Below are 27,424 nucleotides of genomic sequence, written 5' to 3' on the forward strand. Positions count from 1 at the left end.
GACAGTGCAGGGGAAGAGCAGCAGCAGCATGCAGCCCTCCTGCTTGCTGTCAGAAGCAGGCACAGAACTTGGGAAGCCCATCAGAAGTGTCAAGCTGACACAACCAGCCAAAACTATTTCCCTCATTGGCAAAGCCAGAATGATAAGTAGGTTGAATCCATCAGTATGCCATTTATCGTAGATAAACTTCAAAGAACAGGAATCCCTTTGGTCTCCAGCATGCCAAGAGAGGAACCAGGGAAGCAGGGAAGACCCATGACATCCCCACCTAACCCCAGACACTGACCACACCACTGTGTGGTATGTAAATGATGAAAACACAGCATGGGAACCTACATAGGCAAGACCAAAAACATGCTGGGGTTTAAGCTATTCATTGTAACGGCTGACATGCATCCCCTGGGACAAGCTTGGCTTGCACTGATGTAGAAAGAGGTGGAGCCAATCCCTTCGATCAGGCATTACCCTCCCACCAAGAACCCCCATGGAGAAGGAGGAAGAGTGGCCAGGGTGCAGCAAATGCCAAACATTCCCTCTGCAGGGAAGCCACAGTCCTCACCCTCAGCCTCTCCTGTCCCCACAGCCTTTTCTGCAAAGCAAAGCTTAATGCTTTCCCCTGTGTGCTCACTCTAACTCTCCAGCCTTGGCCACATTGCTTCACCAGCATTAAGCCCGTGATTTACTAGAGATGAAAGACTTCTAGAGAGTCCCTGGCTTCAGGGATGCCCCTCAGCACTCCCCTGGAAATCCCTGTTTCTTCAGGTGATAGCAGAATCACATATGGACAAACAGAGATGGACAAAGTAGGTGGTTCACTGCTGGGTGCTACTTGCTGAGATATGCAGCTCTGGCCATCCCTTCTCCAGTCTCCCATTTCCATCAGGTGCTCCAGGCTCCTCAGTGGCTACTCCTGTTGCAAGAGGTCAGAAGGTTCCTCATAACAGAAGGATGGGCATAAAGGCTGTAGTGAAATGGCTTTTTGGGAAACCCTGGCCTCCATCTGATTAGATACAGGCAGCCCAGGCTTCCAGGAGCAGCAGGTTAATCAGTTAATGGCTGAAAGGATCCTGGGTGATGTGCTGTGCATGCTGCTGGGCAGCCCCAGGGGCAGCCACTCCTTCCTCACTGGGGCCAGATCTGGGAAAACATCTGTTCTGATGAAGAAAGTGCTTCTTCAAGGAGGGGGCAGGCCCGAGCCCATCAGCTGCACCAGTTCACCCACAGCAGGCTGTTTGGGGGGGTGGAGGGGGCTGCTAGTTCCCCTCCTGATCTCGGGACATGGCAAGGGCCAGACACCAGACTTAATGGCCTGTAAACCAAGTGTAGGTTGGAGGAGGGGGACGTCCGATGCCCCTGGCCCCAGAAGGGTCTTCAGGTTGGAGGAGGGGGACATCCGATGCCCCTGGCCCTAGAAGGGTCTTCTGAACTCAGCCACAGACCTCGAGATGGCTCCATTGCCCCACAGAGCCTGCTGTGCCCACTGCCATTGCCATGGGCACCTCCTGTCACCCACGGGGCCAGCAAAGGCTGCCCCAGCCTTGCACTCACCTGTTCCTCACAATCAAAAGCAGCACCTGGCCCTGTGTGCTAAGGCTACACATCACTTCCCCTCCCAAGGCAGGGCAATGCCCCACACAGCTGTTGTAAACCCCCAAGGAAAGGACACTGTGGGCATACATGGGACCAGAGCCCAGATCTAACAGATACACGCCTGGCTCCGGAGGAGCCTGTTCTGCCCGCCAGCGTGAAGATGACTGGACAGGGGCACGGAGGAGGCAGGGGACTGAGGCGAACGCTACCTCCCTTTACACGCTACCCGGTTCCTCACCGTCTGGGCTCTGGCCCGGTGCCACGCGTGGCCAGCCGAGCTGTGACATGCACACACAGGCAAGAGCACGCTCCGGACCCTTAAATCTCTCCAGGGGATTAAAGCAGCATGCGAGCTGTCTCTGGGCAGCCATGACTATCATGCGACAAATCCTCTCCTCCTGCAAGCAGCCCTCAGCCTGAACTGCAGGAACAGCTCATCACTCTCGCTCTGGCTCCCGTAACCCGTTCGGCTCCTCTCAAAACCGCGCCGCATCTCAACACTTAAGAAAAAGTGCAACCGGGACCGCCCCGGCGAAGAGGCAGCGGGGGCGCGGCGAGCCCAGCGGGGAGCGCAGCATCCCCCCCGCTCCCGGGGCAGCGCCCGCCAGCTCCGAACCCGGGCACTGCATCCCGGTGCTGGTCCCACTCCGGCGCCCGACCCTGCAGGTCGGCTCCCCCCGCCTCCCCCAGCTCCGGACAGGGCCAGGAGGTGAGCGGGCAGCCCCGCCGCCGAATCCCCGTCCCCGCTGCTACCCACCTGGCGCAGAGAGGCGTCCATCAGCGGTGCCGCCCCTCCCGGAGGGCTCCCGGCCGGTTTTCAGCCCCGCGGCCCGGCGGGCACGGGCACAACTCACCCGCCCCACGCTGGCTCCGCCTCGCCGGCCGCGGGCAGCGGGGAGCGGCCGGGCCGGCCCGCTCCGCCCCGCTCCGCCCCGGGGAGCGCGGCCGCTGCGGCGGGGCCGGCCGGCTTGGCCTGTGCTTGAGCGTTTCGGAGCAGGGAGGTGGGTGACGCCGGCTGGGGAGGAGCCAGCATCTCGAGAGGGGGGTGCTGAGAAGGGTTTATGGTGCCGGCGGTGCCGGCTGAGCCCGAGCGGCCAGTGCCTACCCACGGACGTGCAGCATGGAATAACATAGAAAGACCTTTAAGATCATCAAGTCCATCCATTACCAACCCTTCTCCGGGAAGACGGACGGCCTCTGTATACAGCCACGGCAGCCAAGCATGGGGTTTGGAAGGACAACTGTTTTTATCTGAAAAGGCAAACATTTTGGGTTGAGGGTCCCTTCAGCAGGTCAGCATAAGCGTGATAGAGTGACAGACACCGTTAACAGGAATCCTGGCAGCACATCAACATTATCTATCTCCAATCTGGAGCAGCTGGCATACAGCCAGAGGCTGAGTGAACTTAGTCAGAAAAATGTGGCCAGGTCATAGTCCATCAGTACCTACACTGTGGAGGGTGTTTCTTGCAGTAATAATAAGTCATATCTTTATTCTGAAAGAAGGAGGTCAAACAAAGGGGGGCAAAGTTTTGGGGATTTTTTGGGGTGTGTGTATGAATAATATGCTTTTTGAACTACTTAAGAGATACAGGGCTATGGAGGAGGTGGCAGTATCAGAGGGAGGCCAACCTCTGCCACAAGACAGATACACCTAGACCACTACAACAGATGCCTGTGGTAACCACCCCCACCAGCCATTTCCACCTTCACCATCTGGACATTTTGATAAGGTTTTCTAATATGTGTCACTGTCATGTGCCCTTCCACTTTGACACCAAGTCACTGAGAGCTACCTTGGAAGTGATTATCCAACCTGTTTTCTACTTGCGCTGGATTAGCTCAATCTACTCTGCTTTCCCTGTCTTGATAAAATATGATGCAAGACAGAGCCAGAACCCAGAACTACAAGATCTTACCTCCTCTCTAATACTTCTATGCGCAAGGCCAATTACCTTTAAGTGAAGGGGATTAGATCACCCAATGGTGATGTGTCCTTGCCAGTCCCCTCTGCAGCCATACATTTTTCATCAGGATGTTCCTGCCAGAGCCAGCCTTCCATCCACAGGAAGAGAATTCCTTCTTCACTACTGCTGCTTCTGCAGACCATTACAGCTATCCATCTTCTCCCTTCTAGATGGTCACCAGGGAGCTGTGGAGCTCCTCACAGCCATGGAAAAGTTGAGCAGCACACCTCTGCTTTACCTCTGTTGCCTGCCTGACAATGATCTCCACCAGCAGGCATCTCCAGCACCAGATGTCCCCTCCCAGACTTCTCCATGACACTTTGGCCATGGCTCCTGTAATCTAAGGATGAGTTGCCCCTCAAGTCATAACACAGCTGCATGTCTAGGGAGATCTGACAATGAAGTGAAGAGTCAAGTGTGAAGAGCAGCAAATCAGTTCCCAGAAAACACACCAAGCTACCTAAATGCACTCATCATAAACTTGGGTCTTTACCCATGTTTTCCAAACCAGGGTCCTTGTGAGCTCTCTTTCCAGTCCATCGATTCTCAGACACACACCATGGAAAAAAATTCTAACCCCATAACTGCTGTGGTTTTCAGCACAGTGACAGTGGTGCAGCACAGGTATTCCTGGGTGACTGCTCCTTTACAGCTCTCAGACTAACAGATCTCCCTGCAGCTCTGAGTCAGAAGGCTAACAGTGCTTGGTAAGCCCACAATGGGGTAAAGAACCAGACTTTGAAAAGACAAGGTCTTTAGTATTAACAACACTGTCAAGTGGCACCTTCTAGGAGGTAAGAAGTTAGTGGCTTGACTTGGTTCTCAGAATAAATTAGCTTTCCAAACTATCCAGGCAGTAAATACTGGATTCCCCAAACACAGCAGCAGTGATTGATGCTGCAAGCCCTGTGCTCCATCTGGCTAATAGGAAAAGTGGCAAGAATCTTGATAAGAAACTTATGCCTGATATTTGCTCCTTCCTGTTACAGGATTAAATCATTAGCCCTACATTCATGCAGCCCAGCTGGAATTGAGGATGTCTGAACTGTCTCTTAAATCTCTTTAGGGGTTTCTCACTGTGAAGGGGTGGCTACAACCATCTGCTTCATTACAGAGCTTTGATAAACAGGCAAGTTCTGACTTGCCATTGCTGGCCAACCAGACACTGCCACTACCACATGTCTGGCACCTAACTTCTGCACCCCAACAGTTCTGGGGCCAGCTTGTCACATCGGCGATGTGATAACCATGAAGCAGTCAATGAGAGCTGCTATGGACCCCAACGCCCAGTACAAACACAGGACCCCTCTCCCGCCCATCAGCCCCTCTCCTCCCCTCAGGGCTGCCTCCTTCCCCAAGCCTGGTGCAGCGGTGCTGCCTGTGTGCACAGCGGCGATGCCAGCAACCCCGGGAGATTTCAGCCCGCCTGCCAGCCCAGTTGCAGATAGCACAGAAATCAGCGCCCCGGCGCTACTTCTCTGCTTGTCAGCTGAGAGCTGGGCTCAGCTAGAGGAGAGCCAGGGTGGGAGGGTGCCGGGGGGTATGGGCGATGAGCTATGTCTGCATCCGTGAAATGAGCAGCCCCGCGGTGCCGCAGGCAGCAGGGCCCCGCACCCAGCAGCCATGGAGAGAGCAGACAGTGAGTCAGCTTCCTGCTGGCTTTCCACACCGAGGAAAGGTCGGCGGAGGACTAGGAGAAACAAGCCGAGGCAGGAATTCCTCCTGGACACTAGACAATATCATAATTTCCTCCTCTGCCACGGGTCTGGCACATGGCTGGGAGACAGGCTGGGAGGCATGCCCCTGCTGCGGGGAGTGAGCATCTGCCAGTCTTGCTCTCCTATCACCTGCAAGGGAATGAGCTGTGACACCTCCACTGCGGGTGCCACCTCCCCAACAGCTCATCTAAGCCATGCTCTTAGGGTGGGGAACAGATCTCCTCCACCGTCATCTCTGGGATGATTTCACTTGGGAGAGTCAACAGCAAAGACAGGACAGCAAAGACCTTAAACTCAGCACGGAGAGGCAAAGATGCAGGAGGAGGGTAACCACTTTCTTCAGTGCATTGCCACTACAGCCCACCCCTGGCAAGCCCTGCTCCTTTGCCAGGGCCACCACATTCCCTCTTGACCAAGGAACTTAGGCTCCAGCTCCCATAACCCATTTAGCTCCTCACAGGGGCTTGCCCAGTGCTGCACAGGGCAGCCAGAAGAACGTTTTTTAAAGAGAGAAGCAGTGAGAAGCAGTGGCCAAAAGTCAAACACGTTCTCTTGAAGTGGTCTGACCCTGGCAGAGCACCAGACACGGAGGTGCTCACCCACTGCAGCCCACACGTGTGTGAGGGGAAGGGGACACCTAGCAGGACACATACTGTCCCCACAGCCCTCTCCCCCTCCCTGCTCCAGTTTCACAATTGCTTGAAATCGGCTTTCAAAAAAGGGCAGTTCCTCCCTTCTCCAGTTCCCAGCCTGCTGGGAGCCTGGCCACAGTTCAGATCTGGGCAAGGTCGGGCCAGGTCAGCTTAGGGGTCAGGCTGCCCCAACTCAGCACAAAGCTGTGGACCTTCCCTCCTGTCCTGCTGCTCACAAGCCAGCCCTGTCCCTGCAAGGTGAGGATGGCATCAATCAAAGCTGTGCCAAAGCTCTCCCTGCCTGGGGCTGCTCTGGGGCTCTGCAGCAGCACAGGCTCCGTGGGGACAGGATCATGTTTGTACCAGATGTGTCCCTGCTCCAGAGGAATGTGATTAAGGCCGTCTGGAGAGGCTTTCACAGGGTCACACCAAGCACTGCGGCACCTGATCCCCGCAAGAGTGGGAGTGGGACGGGGGAGCCCTCTCGCAAGGAGAACAATGCAGGGGGGTGATATCTATATGTCCCGGGCATATGTCCCTGCTGGCTCCTGCCTCACTTCAGCCATCAGCAGCAGCATGCTCTCATGCTGCAGAACAGACCACTGGCTCTACACGCCACAGAACTCAGGCCAAGGCTGGCTGCAGCCCTGCTTCATCTGATCACAGCAGTAAAAGCCTTTTATCCCATCCAGGCACAAGAATGCCCTCCAGGGCTGCCCCTTGCTCTGTAGGTCAAGAAAACAGGATGTCCTCTTCATTTTCAGACCCAGCACAAGAGTAGAGATCTGGAGCAGACAGGCCCAGAGGGTGAATGCTGGGAAAGGCCACACCACTGTCACTGCATGCCACCCCTTGGCCTCTGCATCATGCTCCTGAGATGCATCACTGGGGTAGCAGTAGCTGTGACTTCCTACCAGCCCCAGAGCACTGGGCTGGATGCACCAAACCCATAACCAGGTGTCTTCAGATTTGCCTGCAAATAGTAGTCCTGGTCTTGTTCCTCCCACTGGACCCTTCCCGCCCTTCCCTGCCACATCCTGGGCCACACATCCAGGTCCCAGCAGCAATGAGCTAAGTTTCCCTGCCACAGCTCCCTTCGTGCTGCTGCAGGTTTGCTTGAGACTAAAAAGTATCCGCTTGTGGCTTTTACACCTCAGTCATGAGAAATGTAGTTCTGGCGGCAAAATCACTGAATAAGAGAGCTGAGCTCCACAGGGATATAATTACAGTAGGAACATGTAGAGATGAGGCCATCCAAGCACATCCACCTAATTTCCTCTCCTATTAAGCCTGCCCTGCTTTTGTTTGACCCAGACCAAGCCTTGCTATTAATGGCATGATGCTGTAGAGGTCACAGATGGCTCTGTTACAAACAGCCTTACGGATTCTGCTTAACTGAGTGTACAAGCAAGGCTTCGCTCACAAATACCATTACTGCCAGGTTCATGCTGTAGAATGCATGTCAGGCAGCTGTGGTGCAGTCATTTCCCAGATTGGGCTGTTTTACCAGGGATGGGTAGTTCTCTGTCTTTGTCTCTGACTGCATGATAAACCCAGGCAAGCACGTGTGGAGGTTAAATAGTGTCATATCACAACCCATGGCTGTGGCCAAGGTCCGCTTGTGGGTGCTGGGAGCTGGAGCTCAGTACATTTCCTCTTCCTGATCTCGCCTGTGCAGCTTCAGCCTGCAAAATAATTTCTATGCTAAAGGAGAGAGCTCTTTTCTGTGTACTTTCAGCCAAAATGGTGCCGATTTCTGCCCTGTTTTGGTTTAAGAGTCCTTTGTAAGTCCCTTGGAGGCAACTTGCAATGCTGGGCTAGTGGGAAGGAGCCAACCCAAGGAGCATGTGAAGCTGGAGGCACCCCAGCTCCATCCTCCCTCTGTCAAAGGTGGCTATCTCCTGTCTGCCAAAGTGTGCAGTTTCAAGGTGAGTTCAGCTCCATTTCAGAGCACCAGGAAATCAGGAAATGGCCCCAGCATCTGACCATCTGTCCTTGCTGAGTTTGAGAGCCTGTCACTACAGGAGTCAGTCACTTCCCAGTCCCTCCCACCTCCAGTGATGTTGCTGGAGCAGAGGGAGACATCCTCCAGGGACTGGTAGATAAAGGCAATCATCCAGCTGGGCTCCCTCAGCAGGGACCACAAGGTCCCCTCTCTGCAGAAGGCTACAGAGGGGCATCACTTGTCTGTCCTGCTCAGTGGCAAGGTGACTTCTGGCAGCCTGTGGCTCAGGAGGTTGCAGTGCAATGTGACAAGAGCAATGGAAGACGAGAGCTACTCTGGTGCTCAGCACTTCTTAACACCAGTTCCTGGGTGGCCTCTTCTGAGGGAGGCAGGACACCCATGGGTGGCAGCCCACCTCCCTTCTGCTCCCTGCAAAGGAAAGCTTTGTCAGCCACATTTCAGAGCTCAAGCTGAGCTTTCCCTGATGTTACAGCAGCATTTACCCTCTCTGTAGGGGAGCTCATATGAGCCGTCTTTGCACAGCAAGACATGGCAGCTCATGGGTAGGTGCATCCCAGCCAAAACTGTGCACCTGGGCAGGGGAACATTATAGTATCTCAGCAGCAATGTTCCAGTTATGTCCCCAGCAAGGAGCTCCCAGCCAGGAGACCCTGGCTCCCTCTTCACAGGGTCCTGATGCCAGGCAGGAGGGCCAAGCACAGCCCCAGAAAGCTCTGCAAGCAGACAAGACTTTCTCACTGAGCAGGGCTGAAACATCATAGTCAAGGCTCCCATGAGCACAAAGCAGCAGGCAGGCAGTGAACCTCCCAAGACCAAGAAGCCTCCTCCTTGCTGTGGCCAAACAAGCCTTTGGGAAAAATGCAGGGCAGTGCACAGGTGTACTCACTTGTATTGAAGAAATGTGCTACACAAACCTGTGCCCCCAGTTCAGGCATCCCTGCAAGAGAAGCATCCTCTGCAAAGACATGTGAGAGGGAGAGGGGCTGGAGGGAACTGAATCCCCTGTAGCTCCTTGGCTCCTTGGCAGGGATGGTAACCAGCTCCAGGAAAGGCTGTCACAAGAGACATGTTTGAACCTGCTGTTCCCATGGGGAGCAAGGTTTGTGTCAGTGCCCAGGGAAGGCAGGTTCCTTCCCTAGCAGGCAGAGGGGCTCAGCTCAGCACTTTCCTCTCCTTGGTGCCTCTCCTGGGGCTGGTGAGTCTTTTCTTGAGTGACAAAGAGGGGAGGTGGATGGAGGGCAGAAGGGGTCTGAGAACATGGGGCAGGGGTGTGTGGGGTCACTGGTGCTTGGCAGTATTCAGTGGTGGCCTGCAGCATCTGCCACAGCATGCCAGACCTCAGCTCCTCTGAGCTGGGTTTGCTCTTTAACAGGTCACTGGGGCTTCACACACAGGTGTCTTTCCCCTCAGCACCAGCTTTCCTCCCAAACTGGTGCAAGTCACATTTAAACAGACCTGCTTGCAGACATGGCTTGGGGAAGGCTTGAGGAAGGTGACTAGAGCTGAGGGCCCACCAGACCTCAGAGCACACCATGCTGCCTCCTCATGCCATTATTGCCTGCACCCAGGTGCAGGGCTCACAAACCCCTCCTCATCAGGAAGAGGAAAACTGATTTTAAAATTTATTTTAATGACATTTGAGTGCCTGGAAAGCAGACAAAGACCAGGGAAGGACTTAGATGTATACAGGGGAAAGGAGAAACTTTGCCAGTGGCACTGGTTCCCAGTTTTGTCATGGAATAGTCTTAGCCATCAATTTCCTTAACTTCCCAGCCACACAGCCATGTGAATGGGTGCCAGTGATATCTCACAACAGAGATGTGCCAGCCCCTCCTGGCTGCCAAGAATAAAAATAGCTGGAGAAGATAGCTGGAGCATACTTGAACAGGGGTGGCAGAAACAGAGACCCACCTAACACACAATGGTTTAAAACAATATGCTTGAGTGTTTTGGGACCAACATCCTATTTTTAGTTTTTCAGGCAGGCAAGGGTGGTTGCTTAGTCTTGTAAAGATAAACCTCTTCTCAAACAGCAAAGAGGTGGGAGACGCCACCAGTTAGAGTGCAGATCTGTTCTGGTATGACTGAATCCCTTTTTCAGGAGCAGGAGGACACTTGCCCCATCCCACAGCATCCCCCAGGGCAGCTGGGGCCTGCTGGCACCTAGGATGTTCTCCTTCAACCCGGTATCTCTTGGGGCTGCAGGCAGCCTCTCTGTGCCTCTCCCTGTGCAGCATACTCCTTGATGTGGCAGCACCCAGCAGCCTCTCCCTTCTCTGGTTCTGCGGAAGTGGGACTACTCTGAGCTCATCCTTTGAGGATCTCTCACTCCTCCTGCCCCAGCCCATCCCTGTTGCCTTCCTCCTAACTGTCCTCTCTCCAGTGGAGCAACCAAGGCCAACTCATCCAAGCAGGTCAGATGTCACATCCTTCAAAGCAGCACACCAGCCCTTGGTAGCACTATCTGCTGGCTGAGCCTACACGTGTGACCCAAACCAGAGCCCTGCAGCAATCCTGCCTGCACCAGCTGGTGCCTCATATCCCAGTGCAGTGTGTTTTCCAGTGCATTAAGGGCCCAGGACTGTGTAGGTGAGCTGTGACCCCAGCTGCCTTCTCTCAATCACTGTGGTCACCCATGGAGGCCCTCTACTTTGCCCTTGAAGGGGAGATCAGCACCTTCGTGGGGCACGTGCAGCAGTGCCAGCAGGGCTTTGACCTGTGCAGTCTGTACCATGTGCTGGTGCTGGTGCTGCCACAGAGCCCCTCAGGGCAGGTGGAGAGCTGGCAGCACCTTCAGAGGCTTGCCCAGCACCAGCCCAGCTCAGGCAGCCCTGACGTGGCCAGCTATGTGGGCTGGCTGTCGTCCTACCTGAAGCACCTGAGCATGCTGAAGGAGCAGTTTGACACCAGGGTGGTGGTCCCCCTCTGTGAGAATCTGTATGTGCACGAGGAGCTGGCCACTCACCCTGCCGAGCAGCTCCCCCTGACATCCATTCCACACCTGGCTGCACAGCTCTTCACCCACCGGCGCAACTGGGGGCTGCTGCTGCGAGGGGGGCCCATTGGTGAGTGGGTATTCAGCCCCCAGAGTCTGCATGACCTGCGTGGTTTTGCCAGCACTGAACCCTTCATGAAGGTCTTGCGGCTGGTCCCTGATGTCTTTCACCAGAGCTTGGCCACAGCGAAATTGGCCCAGCAGTGGATCCATGTTCACCGCAGCAGGTACAGCCTCTCCCTGCTACCATCACCGTCATTGTCACCACCATCTCTATCACCATCACTATCACTATCATCATCACCATCATCACCACCATCACCATCATCATCACCATCACCATCACTGCCGCAGCAGCCAGCAGCTCAGGGCAGAGCAGGGCTGGCTCCCAGCATGGTGCAGCCCTCACCATGCAGCAGGGATCCTCACCAGCCTGGCTCTCCTCTGCTCTTGCCTGACCTGCTGCAGCCTACAGGCACAGGAAGAAGAAGCTCCAGGGTGCTGTGGGCCCAGCTGCAGGAGAGCCGAGAGGAGCTACTGACCCTGCTGCACCATGAGGAACGGGCGGCCATCCTGCGTTCCCAGATCCATCACGTCGCCCAACGCATCCACACCCTGTGCCCGCAGCAGCAGAGCAAGGGGACAGAGTTGTCCCAGCCCCAGCATTGCCTGGCTCCAGGAGGTCACTGGCACCAGGCTGCCCTGGCTGAAGAACTACAGAAGAGCCTGGAGCTGGAGGAGTACCACCAGAGCATCCTGGAGGGTGACTGGATGCTGGAGATGGAGGTCAGGCCCATCTTTACCCAGAGGATCAATGTGGTAAGGAGCACACAGTGGTTCTGCTTGCACTCCTGGCCCTATATCTCAGGGCGAGACTGGGGTCACTGTCATGGGCAGGGGGATGGAGAGGCTGTGGGAAAGGGCTGGACATCAGGGTGGAGACACAGATCTTATAGGACAAAGGCCACAGCATCTCCAGTCCAAACAGATGACCCATGTGGCATCCCTAGGCATTCACGAGGAGTGGGGATGGGAGAGGGAGCATTTCCCAATGACAGGGGGTAGCCTGCAGGATGCATTCATGCCCACCTGGATGCTCAGGAGCCAGGCACCTGTGCTGTCTCCTCTCCCACAGGTTCAGCAGCGCTGCCGGGACCTAGAGAGGATTCTGTGGGGCTAGGTGCTGCCCAACCCACAGTGGGCTTGGCTCTGAAGCAGGATGGCACCTGGGTGGGCACAGCCCTCTGCAAAGTGTCCCACAGACAGGAGCAACCAGCAACCCTGACCACAGGAGGCTGGACCACTGCGAATTCCCAGCAACAACACCTGGCAGAGCATGCCTGGAGGATTTCCAACTCATCACCACATGAGGTGCAGGCATCCAGCAGCTCAGAGAGACCTGACTCAGATCCTGCCTGGGAAGAGGGGAGTGAACATGTGTTTTAAGAGATGTTTCTTTCCCCCGTGCTCAGCCCATGGCCCTGCCCTTTGGCCATGTGGCTACAGGTTGGGTAAGGAGATGAGCACCAAGTCCACAGACACATGTGTATGGATGCACGTAGGCATGAGTACATGCTTCTGCTTAAATATGGGGCTCAGCCTCCTGTTTTCAGCACAGGGCCTTCAGCTGGGCCCACCATAACCAGCCAAGTTGGTGGTGGAGAGCCCACCTCTGTTCTGGCAGTGTGTGACAAGGTGTCAGTCCCCACTGCAGCTTGGCTTGCTCCCTCACTGGCTGCTGTTGTGGTCAAGGAACAGTTGTGTGTCAGGGAATTTCAATCAGTTTATTTTATTGCTACTTACAAACAAAAGAGGAGAGACAGACATGATTCCTGTGACAAGTTTATTGGTGTAGCTGTTTCCACTACAGTCAGAAGAGTCACAATGCACAGCGACAACAGGCCTCCTACACTACACAGGGAGGACAGGACACACGTGGCCACAGACACACAGAGACATTTGTCTCTCTGGCCCAGGCTCTGCAGAGGGCCAGGCTGTGGGGCAGGAACCTGCCATGAAGGGAGGTTTCTCTCTCTGGTGGGATATTTCTGCAGCCTCACAGGGATGGTGTTGAACCCTCCTGGTAATGAAGTACCCACCATCTCTTGCAGGAGCCACTGGTAAGTGGGAACTGGGGCAGTTGGCTTGTCCTAGATCCAGTGGTGGAGTGAGCATCCCAGTCTCCCCTGCAAGGCCACTCCAGCTCCAACCATCATGGAGAGGCTGGGGTGCCTGTCTCCTCTGGCACCACTCTCTGAGATGCCATGGGTAGCAAGGGCACTGTAAGCAGATTCTGAATCAGCTGTGAATGGGGGCTGCCAGCCTGGGGAGACTGCAGGGGACAGCCCTGCCAGGCAGAAAGGTGTGCAAAGGTGCCCAGAGCTGACAGGGGCTGACTGCTCAGCACACAGAATGTTGCTCCTTCCCAGCTGGAGGGCACCTCTGAACATGAAAGGTCACCCTGGTATGGCAGCAGAAATGGAGCTGGGGGTTTCAGAGACTTCCTTGTAGAGCTGCAGGGAGCCAGCCCCAGTGGATCACTGCACAGGGAAAGGAAGGGGACCCAAAGGACTGTTTTGTGCTCCAGCACTACATCATTGTATAGCTTCTTAAATAGTTTGTCCTCAGGAATGGGAACATGGGGATCAAGAACTGGGATGCAGTCCTATGATGAGATTTTACCCCTGCAACCTTTGTGGAGGTGCAGAATGGACTCCTCTTATTCCCCGCAATAGGGCAGGTACTTGAGGCTTCAGGATACCTCCTTGCCCCTCCCTGTGTTGTTTTCCTTTCCAAGCAAGAGATGAAAACAGTCCTGTGGGAGGGTGATTGGGCAGATGATGGTCTAGAGGACAGGGCCAGAGTGCTGGCCCCTCCTTGCCCATCTGCCTGGCTGCAGCTGCCCTGTGGTCCAGTGGCTGTGGCACAGGTCCAGCATGAGCTGGAGGCAGAGGCATCCACCAGCCAACCAAGGAGGCTGCTGGCCTGGGAGGAGCCCACTGGCCATCTGCAGGCAGCACCCAGCCCATCCCCTTGACTTGCATGGTGGCACATGGTGCTGAGACATCCAAGCTTCATGGTAGTGGAGGGGGACACAGTGACACCAGTTGGCATGGCTCCCCTTCACCACTGGGAGACCAGGCACAGGCTGCCTCCACCAGGGAGGGGGAAGACCCCTGACCCACGGGCACTCAGGCACCCACACAGCTTCGAGATGTGAGAAGCTTCTCTCAGCCCACCAGGTCCAAGAGGAGAGAGACTCTCAGCCTCTTCTGAGAGAGCAGTGGGGCAGCAGGAGCTGGGGCTGCCTCCTAAGGGGCTATGGACAGCCATTTGTTGGTTTGGGCAAGAGATCACGTGACTCACGGCAAGTCTCCAGTCAGTCCTTGGGAGGGATGAGCAGGTATGAGCAGCCTGTCCCATGAGTGGGGAGGGTAGATCCCAGCTCACACAGGCATGTGCAGCTCGTTGTACTCGTCCTGGCCATCCTCATCAAAGTTTGGCTCTGCATCCTCCGAGTCCAACTGCAGAGAGGCAGAGACCAGGCTCTGAAGGCCACAGCTGCCCCCAGCATGGGTTCAACCCTGGCACTGAGGGATCAGCATGCAGTGAACCAGGCAGCTGGGCTGCACTGGGAAGAGCAAATCTTTTGCTCCTTTCCCTCCCAACAGACACATGGTTTTTGGCCCCTCGTGTTTCCCCAGCTCCCTGCCCTTTCCTGTGAGTGTCTTTTTTGAAATCAACCCACCACCAGGACTTTGGTCCAGCACAGCAGCTCCTCCCTCCTCCCCTGCTGGCAGCACCCAATTCTAGGTGCCACTCCAGGCTGCTATCCAACAGGAGCTCAAGATGTTGGCAGCAGCAGAGGAGAAGCCAGCACCCTGGCACTGTGGTTATGTGCTCCTGTGTCAAGGAGCCACAGGCTGTGGTGTGCTGCGGGGCTCTCCTTGCTGCTGTCTCAGAGGCAAAATGAGGTGTTTCCTGATGAAGAAGCCACAAATGGGGAGGAAGATGGAAGAGAAAACCCTTATTTCAGGCCTCTGCATAGCCAGATCCTCTGTCTCTTTTGTTCGAGGCTGTCCATCCACCCCACACTGCATTCCCAGGTCTACAAGCCCTGTGGAAGCCATCATCCCACCTACTGTCATTAAACAAAGAGGATCTCCCAGCCTTTTGGTCCTCCAAGTCTCAACCTCCCTCCAGTGTTGCAAGCTAGGCTGTTAGGACAGCTGTCTGCTTACCGCTTTGAGCTCCCTGTCATGGAAGAAGCGGGGCAGCACGAAGCGTCGCAATGGCACTGTCATGATCAGGACAAAGGGGAAGGCCAGGGATGCCACTGTAGATTTCACCACCCAGAGCAGCACAATGCAGGCCAGTTGAATGCAGGTGAACAGATTCATTCTCCAGGTCTTCACCTGGGGAGGTAAATCCCATCTCAGAACGCATTATCCTTTCACGCGGATTAATAAAGACCCAAGTGGCAAAACATAACCCTTCTGCATAGTATAGTACAGTACAGTACAGTACCTACAGCACTCCTGCACACTCCACCTTCCTGTACTCAACAGCAAGGCAGGCCTCTATAGAACACCAGGCTCCGTGCCACCTAGCAGCACACTCACCTGGCAGTACAGAGTCCCTGCACTCATTCAAGTGAGGTATCACAGTATGTCCATACAATATCCTGCCAATACACTCCTGTGTACAGCCTGTCAGTGCTATCATACCACTCTATCACCTCTGTTCATGGCCTATACAATCTCTAAGCACAAACTTGCAGCCAAGGGACGGTCTCCAAGCCAAACAACACTCCAGCAAGGCACCAGCCCCCATCAGCTGCCTCTTCTTCCTCTGCTCCTCATTATCCAGTTCCCCACAACCAGCATTCACTCACCTTGACAACATAGATGTGGTCAGGATGGTGCTTGGATGGCATGAAGATCAGGAGCAGCCGTTCATAGAGCTGGATGCCAGTGAGTGATGTAACCCCCATGTAGAGGAAGATGCCAAAGAGCACAGCCAGTGGGATCTGCCGCAGCATGTTCCCCATCACAATGGATAGACCTGCACAGTGTGTCCCACATCAGCCCCTCTGCAAGGTACCTTGGACTCTGTCCCTCTCCCAGCTCCTCTGTCTGTCCTGGGGAGCACGGGTGATAAAACTCAAGAGGGGTCTAGCTGGAAGAGCTGCAGAGATGGACTGACTATAGGGGAGTACCAAAGTCTGACAGAGGAAAGCTGGTGTAAGTATACGTGGTGGCAGCCCTGCAGCAAGTGGTCACGCCACGAGTGGTCCCCTGTGGGACAGGGATGCTGCCAGAGATTCAAGTGGTTGGTCCTAACCTCCCCTCCTCTACCCCACTCCCCACTCCTCCACCCAATCAGAAACTCACCAACGAGGGCAGCAATAAGCACTCCTGTCACACGTTGCTCTTTCACCTCCTCAATCTTGGGCTTCTCTCCTGGTGCAATGGACTTGCTCATGACTGTCAGGGCATTGACATGGGTGACAGAGCGCACTGTCGCGGCGGTCAGCCAGGGCAGCCCAAAGAGTGCACAGAGCCCCCCCATAGTGCCTATGAGCAACAGGTCCAGGTGGAAGCCAGAGCCTTTCATCAGCTTCCTCTCCTTCTTGCTCACAATCAGCCTGGGAGGAAAAAGAGCCCAGGTCAGTACCAGGCCCACCTCAGTGCTCAAGATCAGCACTGTGGCTGCAGACAACATTCACTCCTTGGAGAGGACACACATGAGAAAAACAAGGAGTAGGCTGAGGAGAGGGATGGTGGCTGTCAACCTCAGGTTAAAGGTTTCCTTCTCATTCTGTCCCAGCCTTGCCTGCCCAGGGGTTAGTGATAGATGGCGTTGGTAGGGAGGTACTCACGTGGTGATTTGTGTCTCCATGAAGATAAGAATGAAGACCAGGAGGGCAGGGATGGCAGAGGCAAACATCATCCACAGAGGAAAGGTCCCACTGCTGCCCATGGGGTGAATGAACCAGCCACGTTTGTGAGGAGATGTGACGGACAGGCCAGAGGGAACATTCAACTTCTGGTGGTGCGGCCACAAAACCCACAAAAAGCAGTTACTTATCAATACACACATGCCCACAGCCTCACACAGGACTAGCCTTGATCATCCTGATATCCCTGGTCTAAATGCTTCAGATGATGGGACAGCCATCCTGACCCGAGCAGGACTTTCTCATGGATAATCCTCTTCCGTGAAAAAAATCCCATGTTCTCCTAATATGAGCCTGTCTCATTTCCCTTTAACTATTGGAATTTACTTGGTTTTTGTCCAGAAAACCAAGGAAATATCTTCCCTCAGGAATCTCACCCCTATGTTGGTTCTTGTGTAATTATAATGCTCTTTGACCTCTGATTGGACAAGTCAAATGTTCTGAGCTGCCTACCCTTCTCTGAGATGGCTTTCCAGACTTTCCAAGCCTTTTCTGAGACATTTTTCCAATATTGTTTTTGCAGTGTGGACCCCAGAACTGGCCACATTATCTGGAAATGACCTCATTTTGATTGTGTTCAGAGGGAATATCATGTTTGTGCTCCCATCAGAGACCACACAGACTCCTAGCTGCACATTGTCCCGACCCTGCGTTTGTCAGCATCTGAACTCTCAGCTCTGCACTGCTCTACAGCAGTCCCTGCTATGTGCCTGCGTGAGCACTGCAAGAAGAGTTTATGATTTGCATTTATGTTAATCAGCACAAGCATGAATAATATTCCTGGAATGCTTGTACTTGAGCTAAGCTGTGTAGCCAAGTACCATTTTCTCAGAAAGCTTTGTACATATGCTGAGTTAATACAAAAATGATAATGCCTTTGATAGGAACTGCAGAAGTGTAGAAGGGTATGAAAAGGATGTACAAAGTGCATGGTTTTACTAACATTTGATAAAAACAGATTTTTCATTGAAATTTAAATGAAAATGAGTGTATTTGTTAAGCCTTGGGCTGTTTTGTTAAAAAGCTTGCATGCTGAACAGGAACTACCTTTCACCTTCTCCCTGATGTTAGTTGAAATAAATACCAAAACAAAAAGATGTAACTACACATCGACTAAAAAAAAGGGGAAAGGGAAGCCTGTGAGATGGATTTTCTTGATAGCTTAAATTTGTACACAAACCAGGAAATAAATAATTGTTTTTGAGATACGGTGATCAAAATCTATAGAAGCCAAGTCAAGAAGAGTATAAATATGTTAAGTACTAAACCCATGGCAAGCACCCCACTGAAACCACCTCCAGTCTACATGACACCCCCTTCAATGTGCATAATCAACTTATGTCTTGCTGCCTGATTGCAAGTTTTAAGAGATACAAATAAGGAATTAACTGCATTGAATCTCTCCAGTCCCTTAATGCCTCCCCTGCTACTGGCTGGAGTTAAAAGAGGGATGCCAGGGGTACACCAGTCCTTGTCTCAGCCTCAGTGAGACCCTTGGAGCTTCCCTTTAGCAGGAGAGTGAGAATGAGATGAGCATCTCAGTTTGATCTGTACTGTTATGACTAAAAAGGCAGGAAACACAAATCCCCTGTTGCACAAAAGCAGGCCCAGGGTTCACTGCTGGGCTGCAGGAGTGACCCTGAGGGTGGTGCTGGTGCCTACCTGTGTGTATGTGTCAGTGATGGTGTAATCCACCAACACCATGACCAGGATGGAGATGGGGATCCCGAAGTCTCCAATGATCCGCCGAGCCTGCAGAACAAACATTCCTTGCTGGCAAAGGGAGCAGGCTGGCTCCACACACCCAGCCTGCTACACAGAGCCTGTGGCAAAGCCAAGGGCCACATGGGGCCAAGCACCACTGCAAACCTGAGTACTGCTGATAAGCAAGACAAAGGAACCCAGCCTTGGCCCGTGGGGCTGCACATCCCACTGCCCACAAAACACAGAGTCCTCCAGCCACTCTTACATGACGAGCTAATTGCTCCAACTGGCCTGCTTGATGGTGCTCCAGGTACTACACAGATGCCCTGCACATACAGAGATTTGTGAAGGGAGTAAGTTGTAGGCTGTCCTTCCTAGTTTAACACATTTGTATCCAGCCAAAGGAGCTTTCTCAAAGTCCAGAAAACTTTTCAGCAAAGGTCAGTGAAGCAGGACTGTGCAGACACCATCAACAGCTATCTCTGGTCTGCTAGCCTACCAACCCTTGGTACTGGGGATTTCTGAACTGCTGGTGTTTCTTTGTTCTCCAAATGCTCTGGAGAACAAAAGGCTGTAGCAATAATAATTATTTTTTTTGGCATGTCCCACATCTGGGTCCCACAAACTTCCCACCTTTCCTCCTAAGAAACGGCTGTTCTTGAACTTGCGCATAAAGAAGGCAATGAAGAAGGTGCCCAGCATGAGGATGAGGGAGAGGAGTGCAGTGTTGGGCTGCATTCTGATTCCCAGTGACATTGCATCTGCAGACAGCATGCTGGCGTTCAGGCTGCTCTGCACATTTGGTGGATAGAACTTCAGCAGAGGATGTTCCGCAAACACCTGGGCAAGTGAAAGAAGCAACGTGCACTGTCACTGCAAGGATGGGCAGCAGGGCACTGTCACTACTAAGGGGCAGGGGGATGCAGAGGTGTCCTGCTCTGTGGAGAGGTGAGGGCAGCAGATGGTGGGTGTGAACAATCCCAGCATCTGTCACCTCGCCTCACAACCTACCCAGCTGGAGAGGGCTGGGGAGAGAAAAAGTGGCCCCTCTTTAATGCCTCCTGCAGGAAGAGAAGGGGAGACAGACATTAGGGATTGTTCTGCCAGCCTCTGTGGTGGCACAGGGGCCAACTGGGCTGGGGCATGAGAGACCAGCAAAGAACTGCTCTGCAGAATGTCTAGGAAAGCTGTGGCTGTGCTGGCCCTGTTCCCCTGCCCCTGTACACTACAGGGTGTGTATGCTTGGGTGACCAAAAGATGCGGGAGCCCATCTCTCTGGGGAAGGTTCACCTTGTACAGTTTGTAGAACGTCTCGTAGATAAAGATGAGGGAGATGAGGAAAGCAAAGATCTCCTGGGTGAAGGGTGAGATATAGCGCACCAAGAAGCTTCCCTCAGCTGCCACGATAATGAAGATGAAGACGATGAGCCACAAACCAATCCATACTCTGCCTGTCAGATACTCAATGCCTTGTGTCTGGCAGAACTGAAAGGGAAAGAGGAAGGAGTTATTAATGGCTGCCTCCTGCATCTCTTCTGTATTAAGGTCACAGACTGTCCTGGAAAAAAAGCATTCACAGCTAATTGGGCATCCAGTAGATACAGTGAGACTCCAGACCTAAAGTTACAGGTAAAGTTCCAGACTTTGCATTAACGCCTGCCAACTCACACCAAGCAAGTCTTCACTGGCCCCACCTTTGCAACAGGAACTCCTCCACTCTCAGCTGAATCTATCACATGCATGACACTCCCTGTCCCACCTGTATCAGAGCTGCCATTACTCCAACACAGCTCTCTACTGCTTCATGCACTCAACAGCACAAGCCTGTTTCAGGAAAAGGAAAACCTGAGCAGCCTGCTGTGTCCTGCTGCACAGAGACTACAGTGGCTGGGGCACAGTTCCAGACAGCACTCTGCATACACACAGTTGTTTGTGTGGAAAAAAACCCTGATACTCTCACCACAGAACAGACCATCTCCACTGCCTCTGCTCATCCCAAGTACACACAAATCCCAAACCTTCTCCCATCACAGCAACACCAGCTACTTCAGCCACAAATCCTAGGCATATCTCACTCTTACACATCCCTCCCTTTGCAGCTTTCCTAGCCCTACCACCTAGCATTGCCCTCACACAAGGCAGAGGGACATCTTTCTACACCATGAGTGGGCAAAGCTAAAGCAGTCAGTGAGAAGCACAGTTATAGACTCATAGAATGGTTTGGGCTGGAAGGAACCTTAAAGATCATCTAGTTCAAAACCCTTGCATGGGCAGGGGCACCTCCACTAGACGAGGTTTCTTGTAAACCCATCCAACCTGGCCCCAGGGACGGGGCACCCACAGCTTCCCTGGACAACCTGTTGCAGTGTCTTGTAGAATCATAGAACTGTCAGGGCTGGAAAAGACATCCAAGATCACTGAGTCCAAACGTCAACCCAGAAAAAGAACATCATCACCCTCATAGGGAAGCATTTCTTCCTAATATCTTAAAACCTAAATTTATATTCTTCTAGTTTAAAGCCATTACTCCTTGTCCTATTGCTATGTGCTCTTTCGAAAGGTCCTCTCCAGCACTCTTGTAGGCCCCCTTCAGGTACTGAAGAGCTGCTACAAGGGCTCCCCAGAGCTTTCTCATCTCTAGACTGAACAATCACAACTTTTCTCAGCCTGTCTTCGTAAAAGAGGTCTGGAGGAGAGGTCAGAAGAGAGCAGAAAAACTCTGTGCAATGGCATTACTGGCTCCAAACTCTTGACACACCAGAGTGAAAATCTAGCTGTAAGAAAAAACATGCTTTAAAAGCCCAGACATGCTAAGAGAAAAAAATAGGAGAAGGATTAGATCCTCTGCTTGAAAGTACATTGACACAGGGATGGTTTCTAACAGTGAAGAAGTCATGCTACTTATGAAAGAAACATGTCTATCCCAGCTGGCCAGTAGTATCTCTGAACTGAGCTTGGGCTCCCATATCCTTGGTGTCCTCCTGAGAGGTGAGAGTAATGTACATGGGACATCCCAGATGCGTGGTACACTGAGTGTTGGGTTCTCGTACAAAGAAACCTGGACACAGGTAAAAATTGTGAACTAGTTTTCAAAGGAAGCTTCAAGGACAGGAAAGAATTACTGAGCAATATTTTAGGATGCAGCTACAAGCACTCCTTGTGCCAGGATGAACTGCAGCACAGGGCTGGGGAACAATGCTCCCCTCACAGCCAACAGGTAGAGAAGCACTGTTACCACTGTCACACCTCAAGGGTGTCAGCCCATGGGATACAGCAATAGGAGGCAGAAGTCTCTATGGCATGATTTGCAAAGGGTCAGCAGAAGCAGGGCCAGCCCCAGCTGAGTTGAGAGCAGCCTGGCAGGATCCAGGGAGTCCACACCATTAGACCCCTTGGGGAGCTGAGAAATGCTGGCTGCCCTCCCCATCGTAAGGGTGGGTGCCAAGCATAGACACTGCTTCTCATGTACCTTGTAAAAAGCTTCTTCAAACACCAGCAGAGGCCCTGAGAAGCCAATGACCAGGAGTGGCTGGGCTCCGAGCAGGGAGAAGAGGATCCCTAAAACCGAGGTGGAGATTATCAGCTCGGAGACCCCCATGAGACCCTCAGTTTTCTCTCCTGGGAAAGAGAACAATGTGTGAGTGTTATAACCTGGACACAGGCACCATCACTGCAGGCAGGCAGGCTGCAGACACAGCTCCAGATGGAGATGGCAGGTCCCTGTTCCATCAGTCAGAGGTCCCCTGCATTGGGCAGGGAGTTCAGACAGAGTCCGGGGAGCCCAAGCTGGAGAGGCTGAGCAGCAGAGAGGGGACAAGGCAGCAGCCAATGTGCAGCACTGCCACTCTGCTTAAGTGAGCAGCACTGAAGCCCACCCCAGCACAGCATCACACAGACACAGCCAGTGTCCCAGCGTGCAAAGAACAGACCAGAAAGCAGGCCCATTACCTAGAAGTCCCCCGAAGGTGATGGCAGGAGAGAGAGCAGCAAAGTAGATGAAGAGAACGGCCGCGAGACACTGGCTGTGCAAGGCGTCTCTGATGTCACTGAGGTATTTGGGGTACCTGCGCTTTATGTCCCGAACCAGACCTCCAAAAAATATCCCGGTCCGCTTCAAAGGATCGTCCTCAGCTTCCTCCTCCTCTTCCTCAGCTTTCACTTCACACAGCTCTGGAGGTGCATGGAGGGCAGGGCTTGAGCAGGGAAAGGCAGGTCTGCCATTGAGCTGTCCCACTTTCCTATACCCCGTGGAGACCTTCCTCCAGCGGTGCTCCCTGTGACCGCACATCCCACTCTCTCCAGCTGCCCTCAGCTGCCAGAGCTGCCCACAGCTACTGCCCTCCCTCCCCTTGTCCCCCTCCCTGCTGCCCACTGCAGGAGCCAGGCCCCGCTCACCCCTCTGCCAGGCTTTGTGAGGGGGAAGCTCACTGGGGCACGCAGGGCTCTAGGCACAAACTCTTTTGCCAAAATGTGAGTGGAGAGACCTTTGGCTTCCTGGACAGCCCCCTCCTTCATGAACTTCTGCTCCCTCTCTTTCCTCTTCCGCAGCAGCAACTTCTGGAAGGTGGCAATGGATTTGAGCAAGTCTTTTCCCTCCACCTCTGATGGGGGGATGACAATGCTGCAGTCCAAGAACTCATTGATTGCATTGAGGAGGTCTTGACGGTCATCTGCCATGTATGCAGCTTCATGGAAGTGCTGGGAGGTGCAGGGAAAAAGAGAGAGGGAGAAGGCTCAGACTGAGATTGCACTCATCTACCTACAGCCTGGAAACACAACACTTCCTGTGACCAAACAGTAACATCCCACTCCCTCAACCCATTACTTGTCTCACTACTGCCACTGTGACCCACACTCCTGAATCCTTCCTGTCCAACTATCCAGTGTCCCACATAATCCTATGTCTGTCCTCTCTGCCCTATCCATCCTTTCCAGTAAACTCCTTGCTCATGCTTTTCTCCTCTAAGCCCCACTGCTCTTGCCTAAGATGGTGCTGCTGCAGCATCTCTGCCAGCTGCACGCTGCACCAGACTACAGGGTGCCCCTTGTGGGACTTCACCAAACAAAATCAAATCTGTGCTTTCCAGATAGCATGGTACCCCTCTTTCCCTAGCCAGCCTGCTTACACCAGGTCACTGCGTCAGGCCAAGATCCTTCTCCTCACAAGCTCTGTATACCTTTGCTCAATTCTGTAGGGTTTTTGTTCAGAGTCCAGCTCTCAGATACCAGAAACCAGGCACCATATAGATTAAAGACTTTCCCTGCTCCTGCAGCTCAGAATTAGGACTCTGCAATACCCTGGTGTCCTCCTATTCTAGTCTTGGGTTTGTTTGGAGGGAGAAGCTGGTGGAGCTCTGAAGCACCACAGATAAAAGCTAAGGAGGGAGTATAGGAGACCCTTAGGACTCTCCACACAGGAGAGTGAGGGAAAACAGGAGTCTGCAGCTTGAGGGAATCTATGCAAAGAAAACCAGGCAGAGAAGGGGAGACAGTTTTTACAGCAAGGGCAAGATGACAAACAAGGACTCCAAGGAGACCATGATGGGACAGCAGATAGGAGGGCCAGTGCTGGCAAATGGGCAGAAGTGCTGCATTGCCTCTGGAATGTGCCTGCAGAGAAAGGGCTGGAGGAAGAAAAAGTGAACAGCCTGTAAAGCAGGTAGGGGACAGCCAAGGTCCTTGCACACAGACTCCCTGGAGCCACAGCTTCGAACTGTAAATGATACCGTGCTCTCCTCATGGCGCCAGCCACTGCGTAACCTTGCTGCGGCCAGGCAGCTGCCTCCTTTCTGACAGCAACACAGGAGCAGAGGCTCTGATGAGCGAGACCAGCCCACAAACACAGTGCTAAAGCTGCAATGTGGCACCTCACATCTTCTGGCTAAAAACACAGCCTCAGATGAGCCCTGTGCAACTCCTGGAAAGCAATCTTTCATCTGGAAGCCCTTGTTGCCCACAACCCACCTCCTCTATGTGGACCTTTTAGACCCCAGTTCAGGGAGAGTTGTGCACCAGTGGCAGGACAGGCAGGTTTGTTATTCTGTTGTAGTTACATGGTACCAGCCAGGAGGACCCTGTGAACCTCTGATACTGGTGACCTCAATGTATGCAGCACATGCTCAGATTGTCTTTCATTTGCCTTTAATTCCTTCCCAGGATAATGAATTTAATTTTCCTGCCACCTAGCCAGATGGGGGACTTACTAGCACATCACACACTTGGCAGAAAAACCTTCCTGCCTCCTCATCTCTCCTCCTCCATGGATGTGCTACTCTGCATAGATGCCCCAGCCATGAGGCTCAGCTAGAAAACTCCACCAAACTCCATCCTGGCAACAACAGTCCCCAGGCATTGCTGGGTCTTTTTGTCAGCGTGGCCTGGGCCAGGTAACATGGTCACAGGCATGACTCAGGCTCCCATCCTCTGTGAAACATCAAGACGATTCCTCTAACCCTGGGCAGTCCTTCACTCCTGCTTTTACATTTGGTCCCTGTTTTCACCCAGCCAAGAGGTTGTTGTTCCCTCTGTACTGAACCCTCCTACCTTGGTTGAGCGAGACTGCTCTTAAAAATCCCAGGTGCTCATCCCTGCCTGTCCTACCTGGGCCTTTGCACAGAATCTCTCAGCACTCTTGTCCCAGAACTGACTTCTGAGGAGCTACTGAAGCTCCCTTGCCTGTGCCAGCATCACCACCTGTCAGCTACTCACCTTGTCAGACATGAGCGTGGAGATTGAGCGGCCAATTTCATGGTAGTCCATGTTGGCTTGGCTTGGTCCCAGCAGCACAAAGATGAATCTGACAGGAATCGGGACCTCCAAGACAGATTCCAGGAAGACAGCCTCATTTAGTCGGACAAAGGCCATAGTTGGCTGCTCCAGGAACTGGACACAACCTACCAGGAGGGAATGTTTGCAGCAGAGTTAATCATTGGGGTGAACTGTACTGGGCTGACTTTAACGCTGGAAACAGGGATTCTGTGTGTTCCTATGAGCCCTGCAGCCCTGTACTTGTCTCCAAGACCATGGACACAGCACTGATCTTCATACTGAGGACTGCTCCATGTCCCCAGTTCACTGATCATCCCCAACCAATACTACTTCCCTTAGCTCTCCTATTCCACTCTTAATACATGGGCTCTACTTACACTGTAAGAAGCCAATTTTTAAATCAGAAGGTTGTTTCCCACTATGCCACTGCCTCATGGAAGGAAGTCTTTTCCATGTTACTTCTATCGAACAAACTTCTAATCTCATCAAATAATGAAATCAGGTGACCTATTTCCCATAAACCTTACTGCTTGGCAATAATTACATTCTTTTCTTTTAGCACTTTATTAATTGAATCCCATATTAGCCCTGCCATGATTTTGTCTAGGAAGGATGTCAGGTTAAGCAGCCTATAGGTACTGGGTGACTGTCCTTTCATTCTTCAGCACTGATGCTACGAGCTTTCTTCTGTTTTTCTCGAACGTTCCCAGTATTCCTAGACTTTTTTTCAGATGAAAATGAGCCAGTTCTTTAAAGACTCTTAGGTGCAAATGGCACAGTTTGTTTTACAATGTCCGCATCTCATCAATGCTTGGCAGCCTCCTCAGCTCCTAACAGATTGGGAAGTTCTCCTGCATCCTCCAGCACACCAGCCTCTTCCTTCCCATTCTGAAGACAAATGTTGATTGAATACTTGCATTTCTCTGTGATAATTACTGAGCTTTCTGCCATCTGCATCCAGCAAAGTGCTGTGTTCTGTGTTAGACTGGCAAATCTGGGCCATCCGAGTGGCCAAGCGAATCCCAAGACAAAGCCTCAAAAATGGCCAGTGTTCAGTTATCTGAGTTTACAAAGCTGATTTGGCCTCATCGTGGTTAAACATCAGCTTGGTTGAGCTGCCAAGCCTCCTTTGCCTGAGCTTTTCATCTACTGGATAGGCAATGACATTTACTGTGCTTGTAGTGTAGCTAATGTTTGCTGAGATGTTACTGCCAGCAAAGTGCTAAGAAGGATTACTCTTGTGGTCAGAAGTCACTAAGCCCACTGATGCTTGAGACTGCCTGCACACAGCCCTCCCCAGGCAGTGCTATCACCGATACCCGGGACCTTGCCACCAGCCAGCCTCTGCTTCCATAAACTCGACGCTCCTAGACACACACATCCAGCAACCAACATCAGCCAGGGCAGGGCCCAGCTGCTGGCGAGGTGTGAGGAGGCCAGACGGAGAGCAGCGATAGTCAGAGGACAGTGTGAAGCCCAGTATCAATCAGTGCCTGGTCATTAGTGCACTGGGCAACACCTACTTACTTTGGAGCTGCAAAATGTGATGTTCTGGTGAGCCTGGATGAACTTTCTCTTCTAAGCTGGGCCCCGGCTTCCAGCAGCAGTGTCTATCAGCCTCTTAATTTAGGAAATTAACTACCCAGGCACCCCTTATATTTACCACAGACAAACAAAATGTGGGCTGTCACCAAAGGACAGAGGAAACAAGGCTCCCTCCCCAGCTGAACTTTGGAAACATGTACAAGATGACCAAATACGTCTCAGGAGGAAGAACACAGACAGCTGGAGCCAGACCAGGGTCTGAACTGGTCTCTTTTGGCACCAGAGGACTCTAAATGCTGCCTCTTACCCACAAGGACCACTGTGGCCTCTGCATCTTCAGGGATCTTCTCCATCAGCTTCAGGTATTTACGGTGGCCCTCAGAGTTATGGAGATGTGGGTTTTTCTGCTGGGGAAGGATACAAACAAGTAAGGGTGGAGTTCTTGTGCCATGGTCGCCCTACACAGCTCTGCACCTCATGGGCATATCTTCATCCAAGGTTGCCTCAGCTGCATGCCTGACACCCTGCTTCAGAGGCAAGGCACCCTCACAGCAACCAGCCACCCTGCAAGTGTTGAGGC

At 52.9% G+C, this 27,424-nt stretch overlaps 3 protein-coding genes across 8 annotated transcripts in view; 1 reads left to right on the plus strand and 2 right to left on the minus strand.

The window, feature by feature from the left end:
• LOC139797756 (unconventional myosin-X-like) overlaps window positions 1-2,481 on the minus strand; it is a 93,245-nt gene extending 90,764 nt beyond the window's left edge. Inside the window, exon 1 of the mRNA XM_071747562.1 lies at window positions 2,348-2,481. Coding sequence (XP_071603663.1) covers window positions 2,348-2,368 — 21 coding nt within the window. The 5' untranslated portion in view covers window positions 2,369-2,481. The remainder of the gene's footprint in view (window positions 1-2,347) is intronic.
• A 6,684-nt stretch (window positions 2,482-9,165) lies between these two features.
• LOC139797761 (uncharacterized) lies at window positions 9,166-12,668 on the plus strand. The gene is made up of 2 exons (XM_071747572.1): window positions 9,166-11,687; window positions 12,004-12,668. Exons 1-2 carry the CDS (start codon window positions 10,509-10,511, stop codon window positions 12,046-12,048), a joined length of 1,224 nt encoding a protein of 407 aa, XP_071603673.1. The 5' UTR covers window positions 9,166-10,508; the 3' UTR covers window positions 12,049-12,668.
• Window positions 12,669-12,694: 26 nt separating this feature from the next.
• SLC4A3 (solute carrier family 4 member 3) overlaps window positions 12,695-27,424 on the minus strand; it is a 34,987-nt gene continuing 20,257 nt past the window's right edge. For 2 of the 6 annotated variants that reach the window (XM_071747563.1, XM_071747564.1), the window contains exons 11-23: window positions 27,152-27,251; window positions 25,240-25,424; window positions 23,016-23,229; window positions 22,480-22,701; window positions 22,001-22,149; window positions 19,822-20,016; window positions 19,165-19,371; window positions 18,490-18,579; window positions 16,750-16,916; window positions 16,262-16,515; window positions 15,763-15,932; window positions 15,110-15,283; window positions 12,695-14,392 (exon numbers count right to left, since the gene is read on the minus strand). In XM_071747563.1, the coding sequence (XP_071603664.1) occupies window positions 14,315-14,392; window positions 15,110-15,283; window positions 15,763-15,932; window positions 16,262-16,515; window positions 16,750-16,916; window positions 18,490-18,579; window positions 19,165-19,371; window positions 19,822-20,016; window positions 22,001-22,149; window positions 22,480-22,701; window positions 23,016-23,229; window positions 25,240-25,424; window positions 27,152-27,251 (2,205 nt within the window). In that variant the 3' untranslated portion in view covers window positions 12,695-14,314. Of the gene's footprint in view, window positions 14,393-15,109; window positions 15,303-15,762; window positions 15,933-16,261; window positions 16,516-16,749; window positions 16,917-18,489; window positions 18,858-19,164; window positions 19,372-19,821; window positions 20,017-22,000; window positions 22,150-22,479; window positions 22,702-23,015; window positions 23,230-25,239; window positions 25,425-27,151; window positions 27,252-27,424 lie in introns of those variants that run through there. The other 4 variants (XM_071747565.1, XM_071747566.1, XM_071747568.1 and 1 more) reach the window with 4 other exon arrangements.

Source organism: Heliangelus exortis, chromosome 6 (assembly GCF_036169615.1).
Source record: "Heliangelus exortis chromosome 6, bHelExo1.hap1, whole genome shotgun sequence".
Taxonomy (NCBI): domain Eukaryota; kingdom Metazoa; phylum Chordata; class Aves; order Apodiformes; family Trochilidae; genus Heliangelus; species Heliangelus exortis.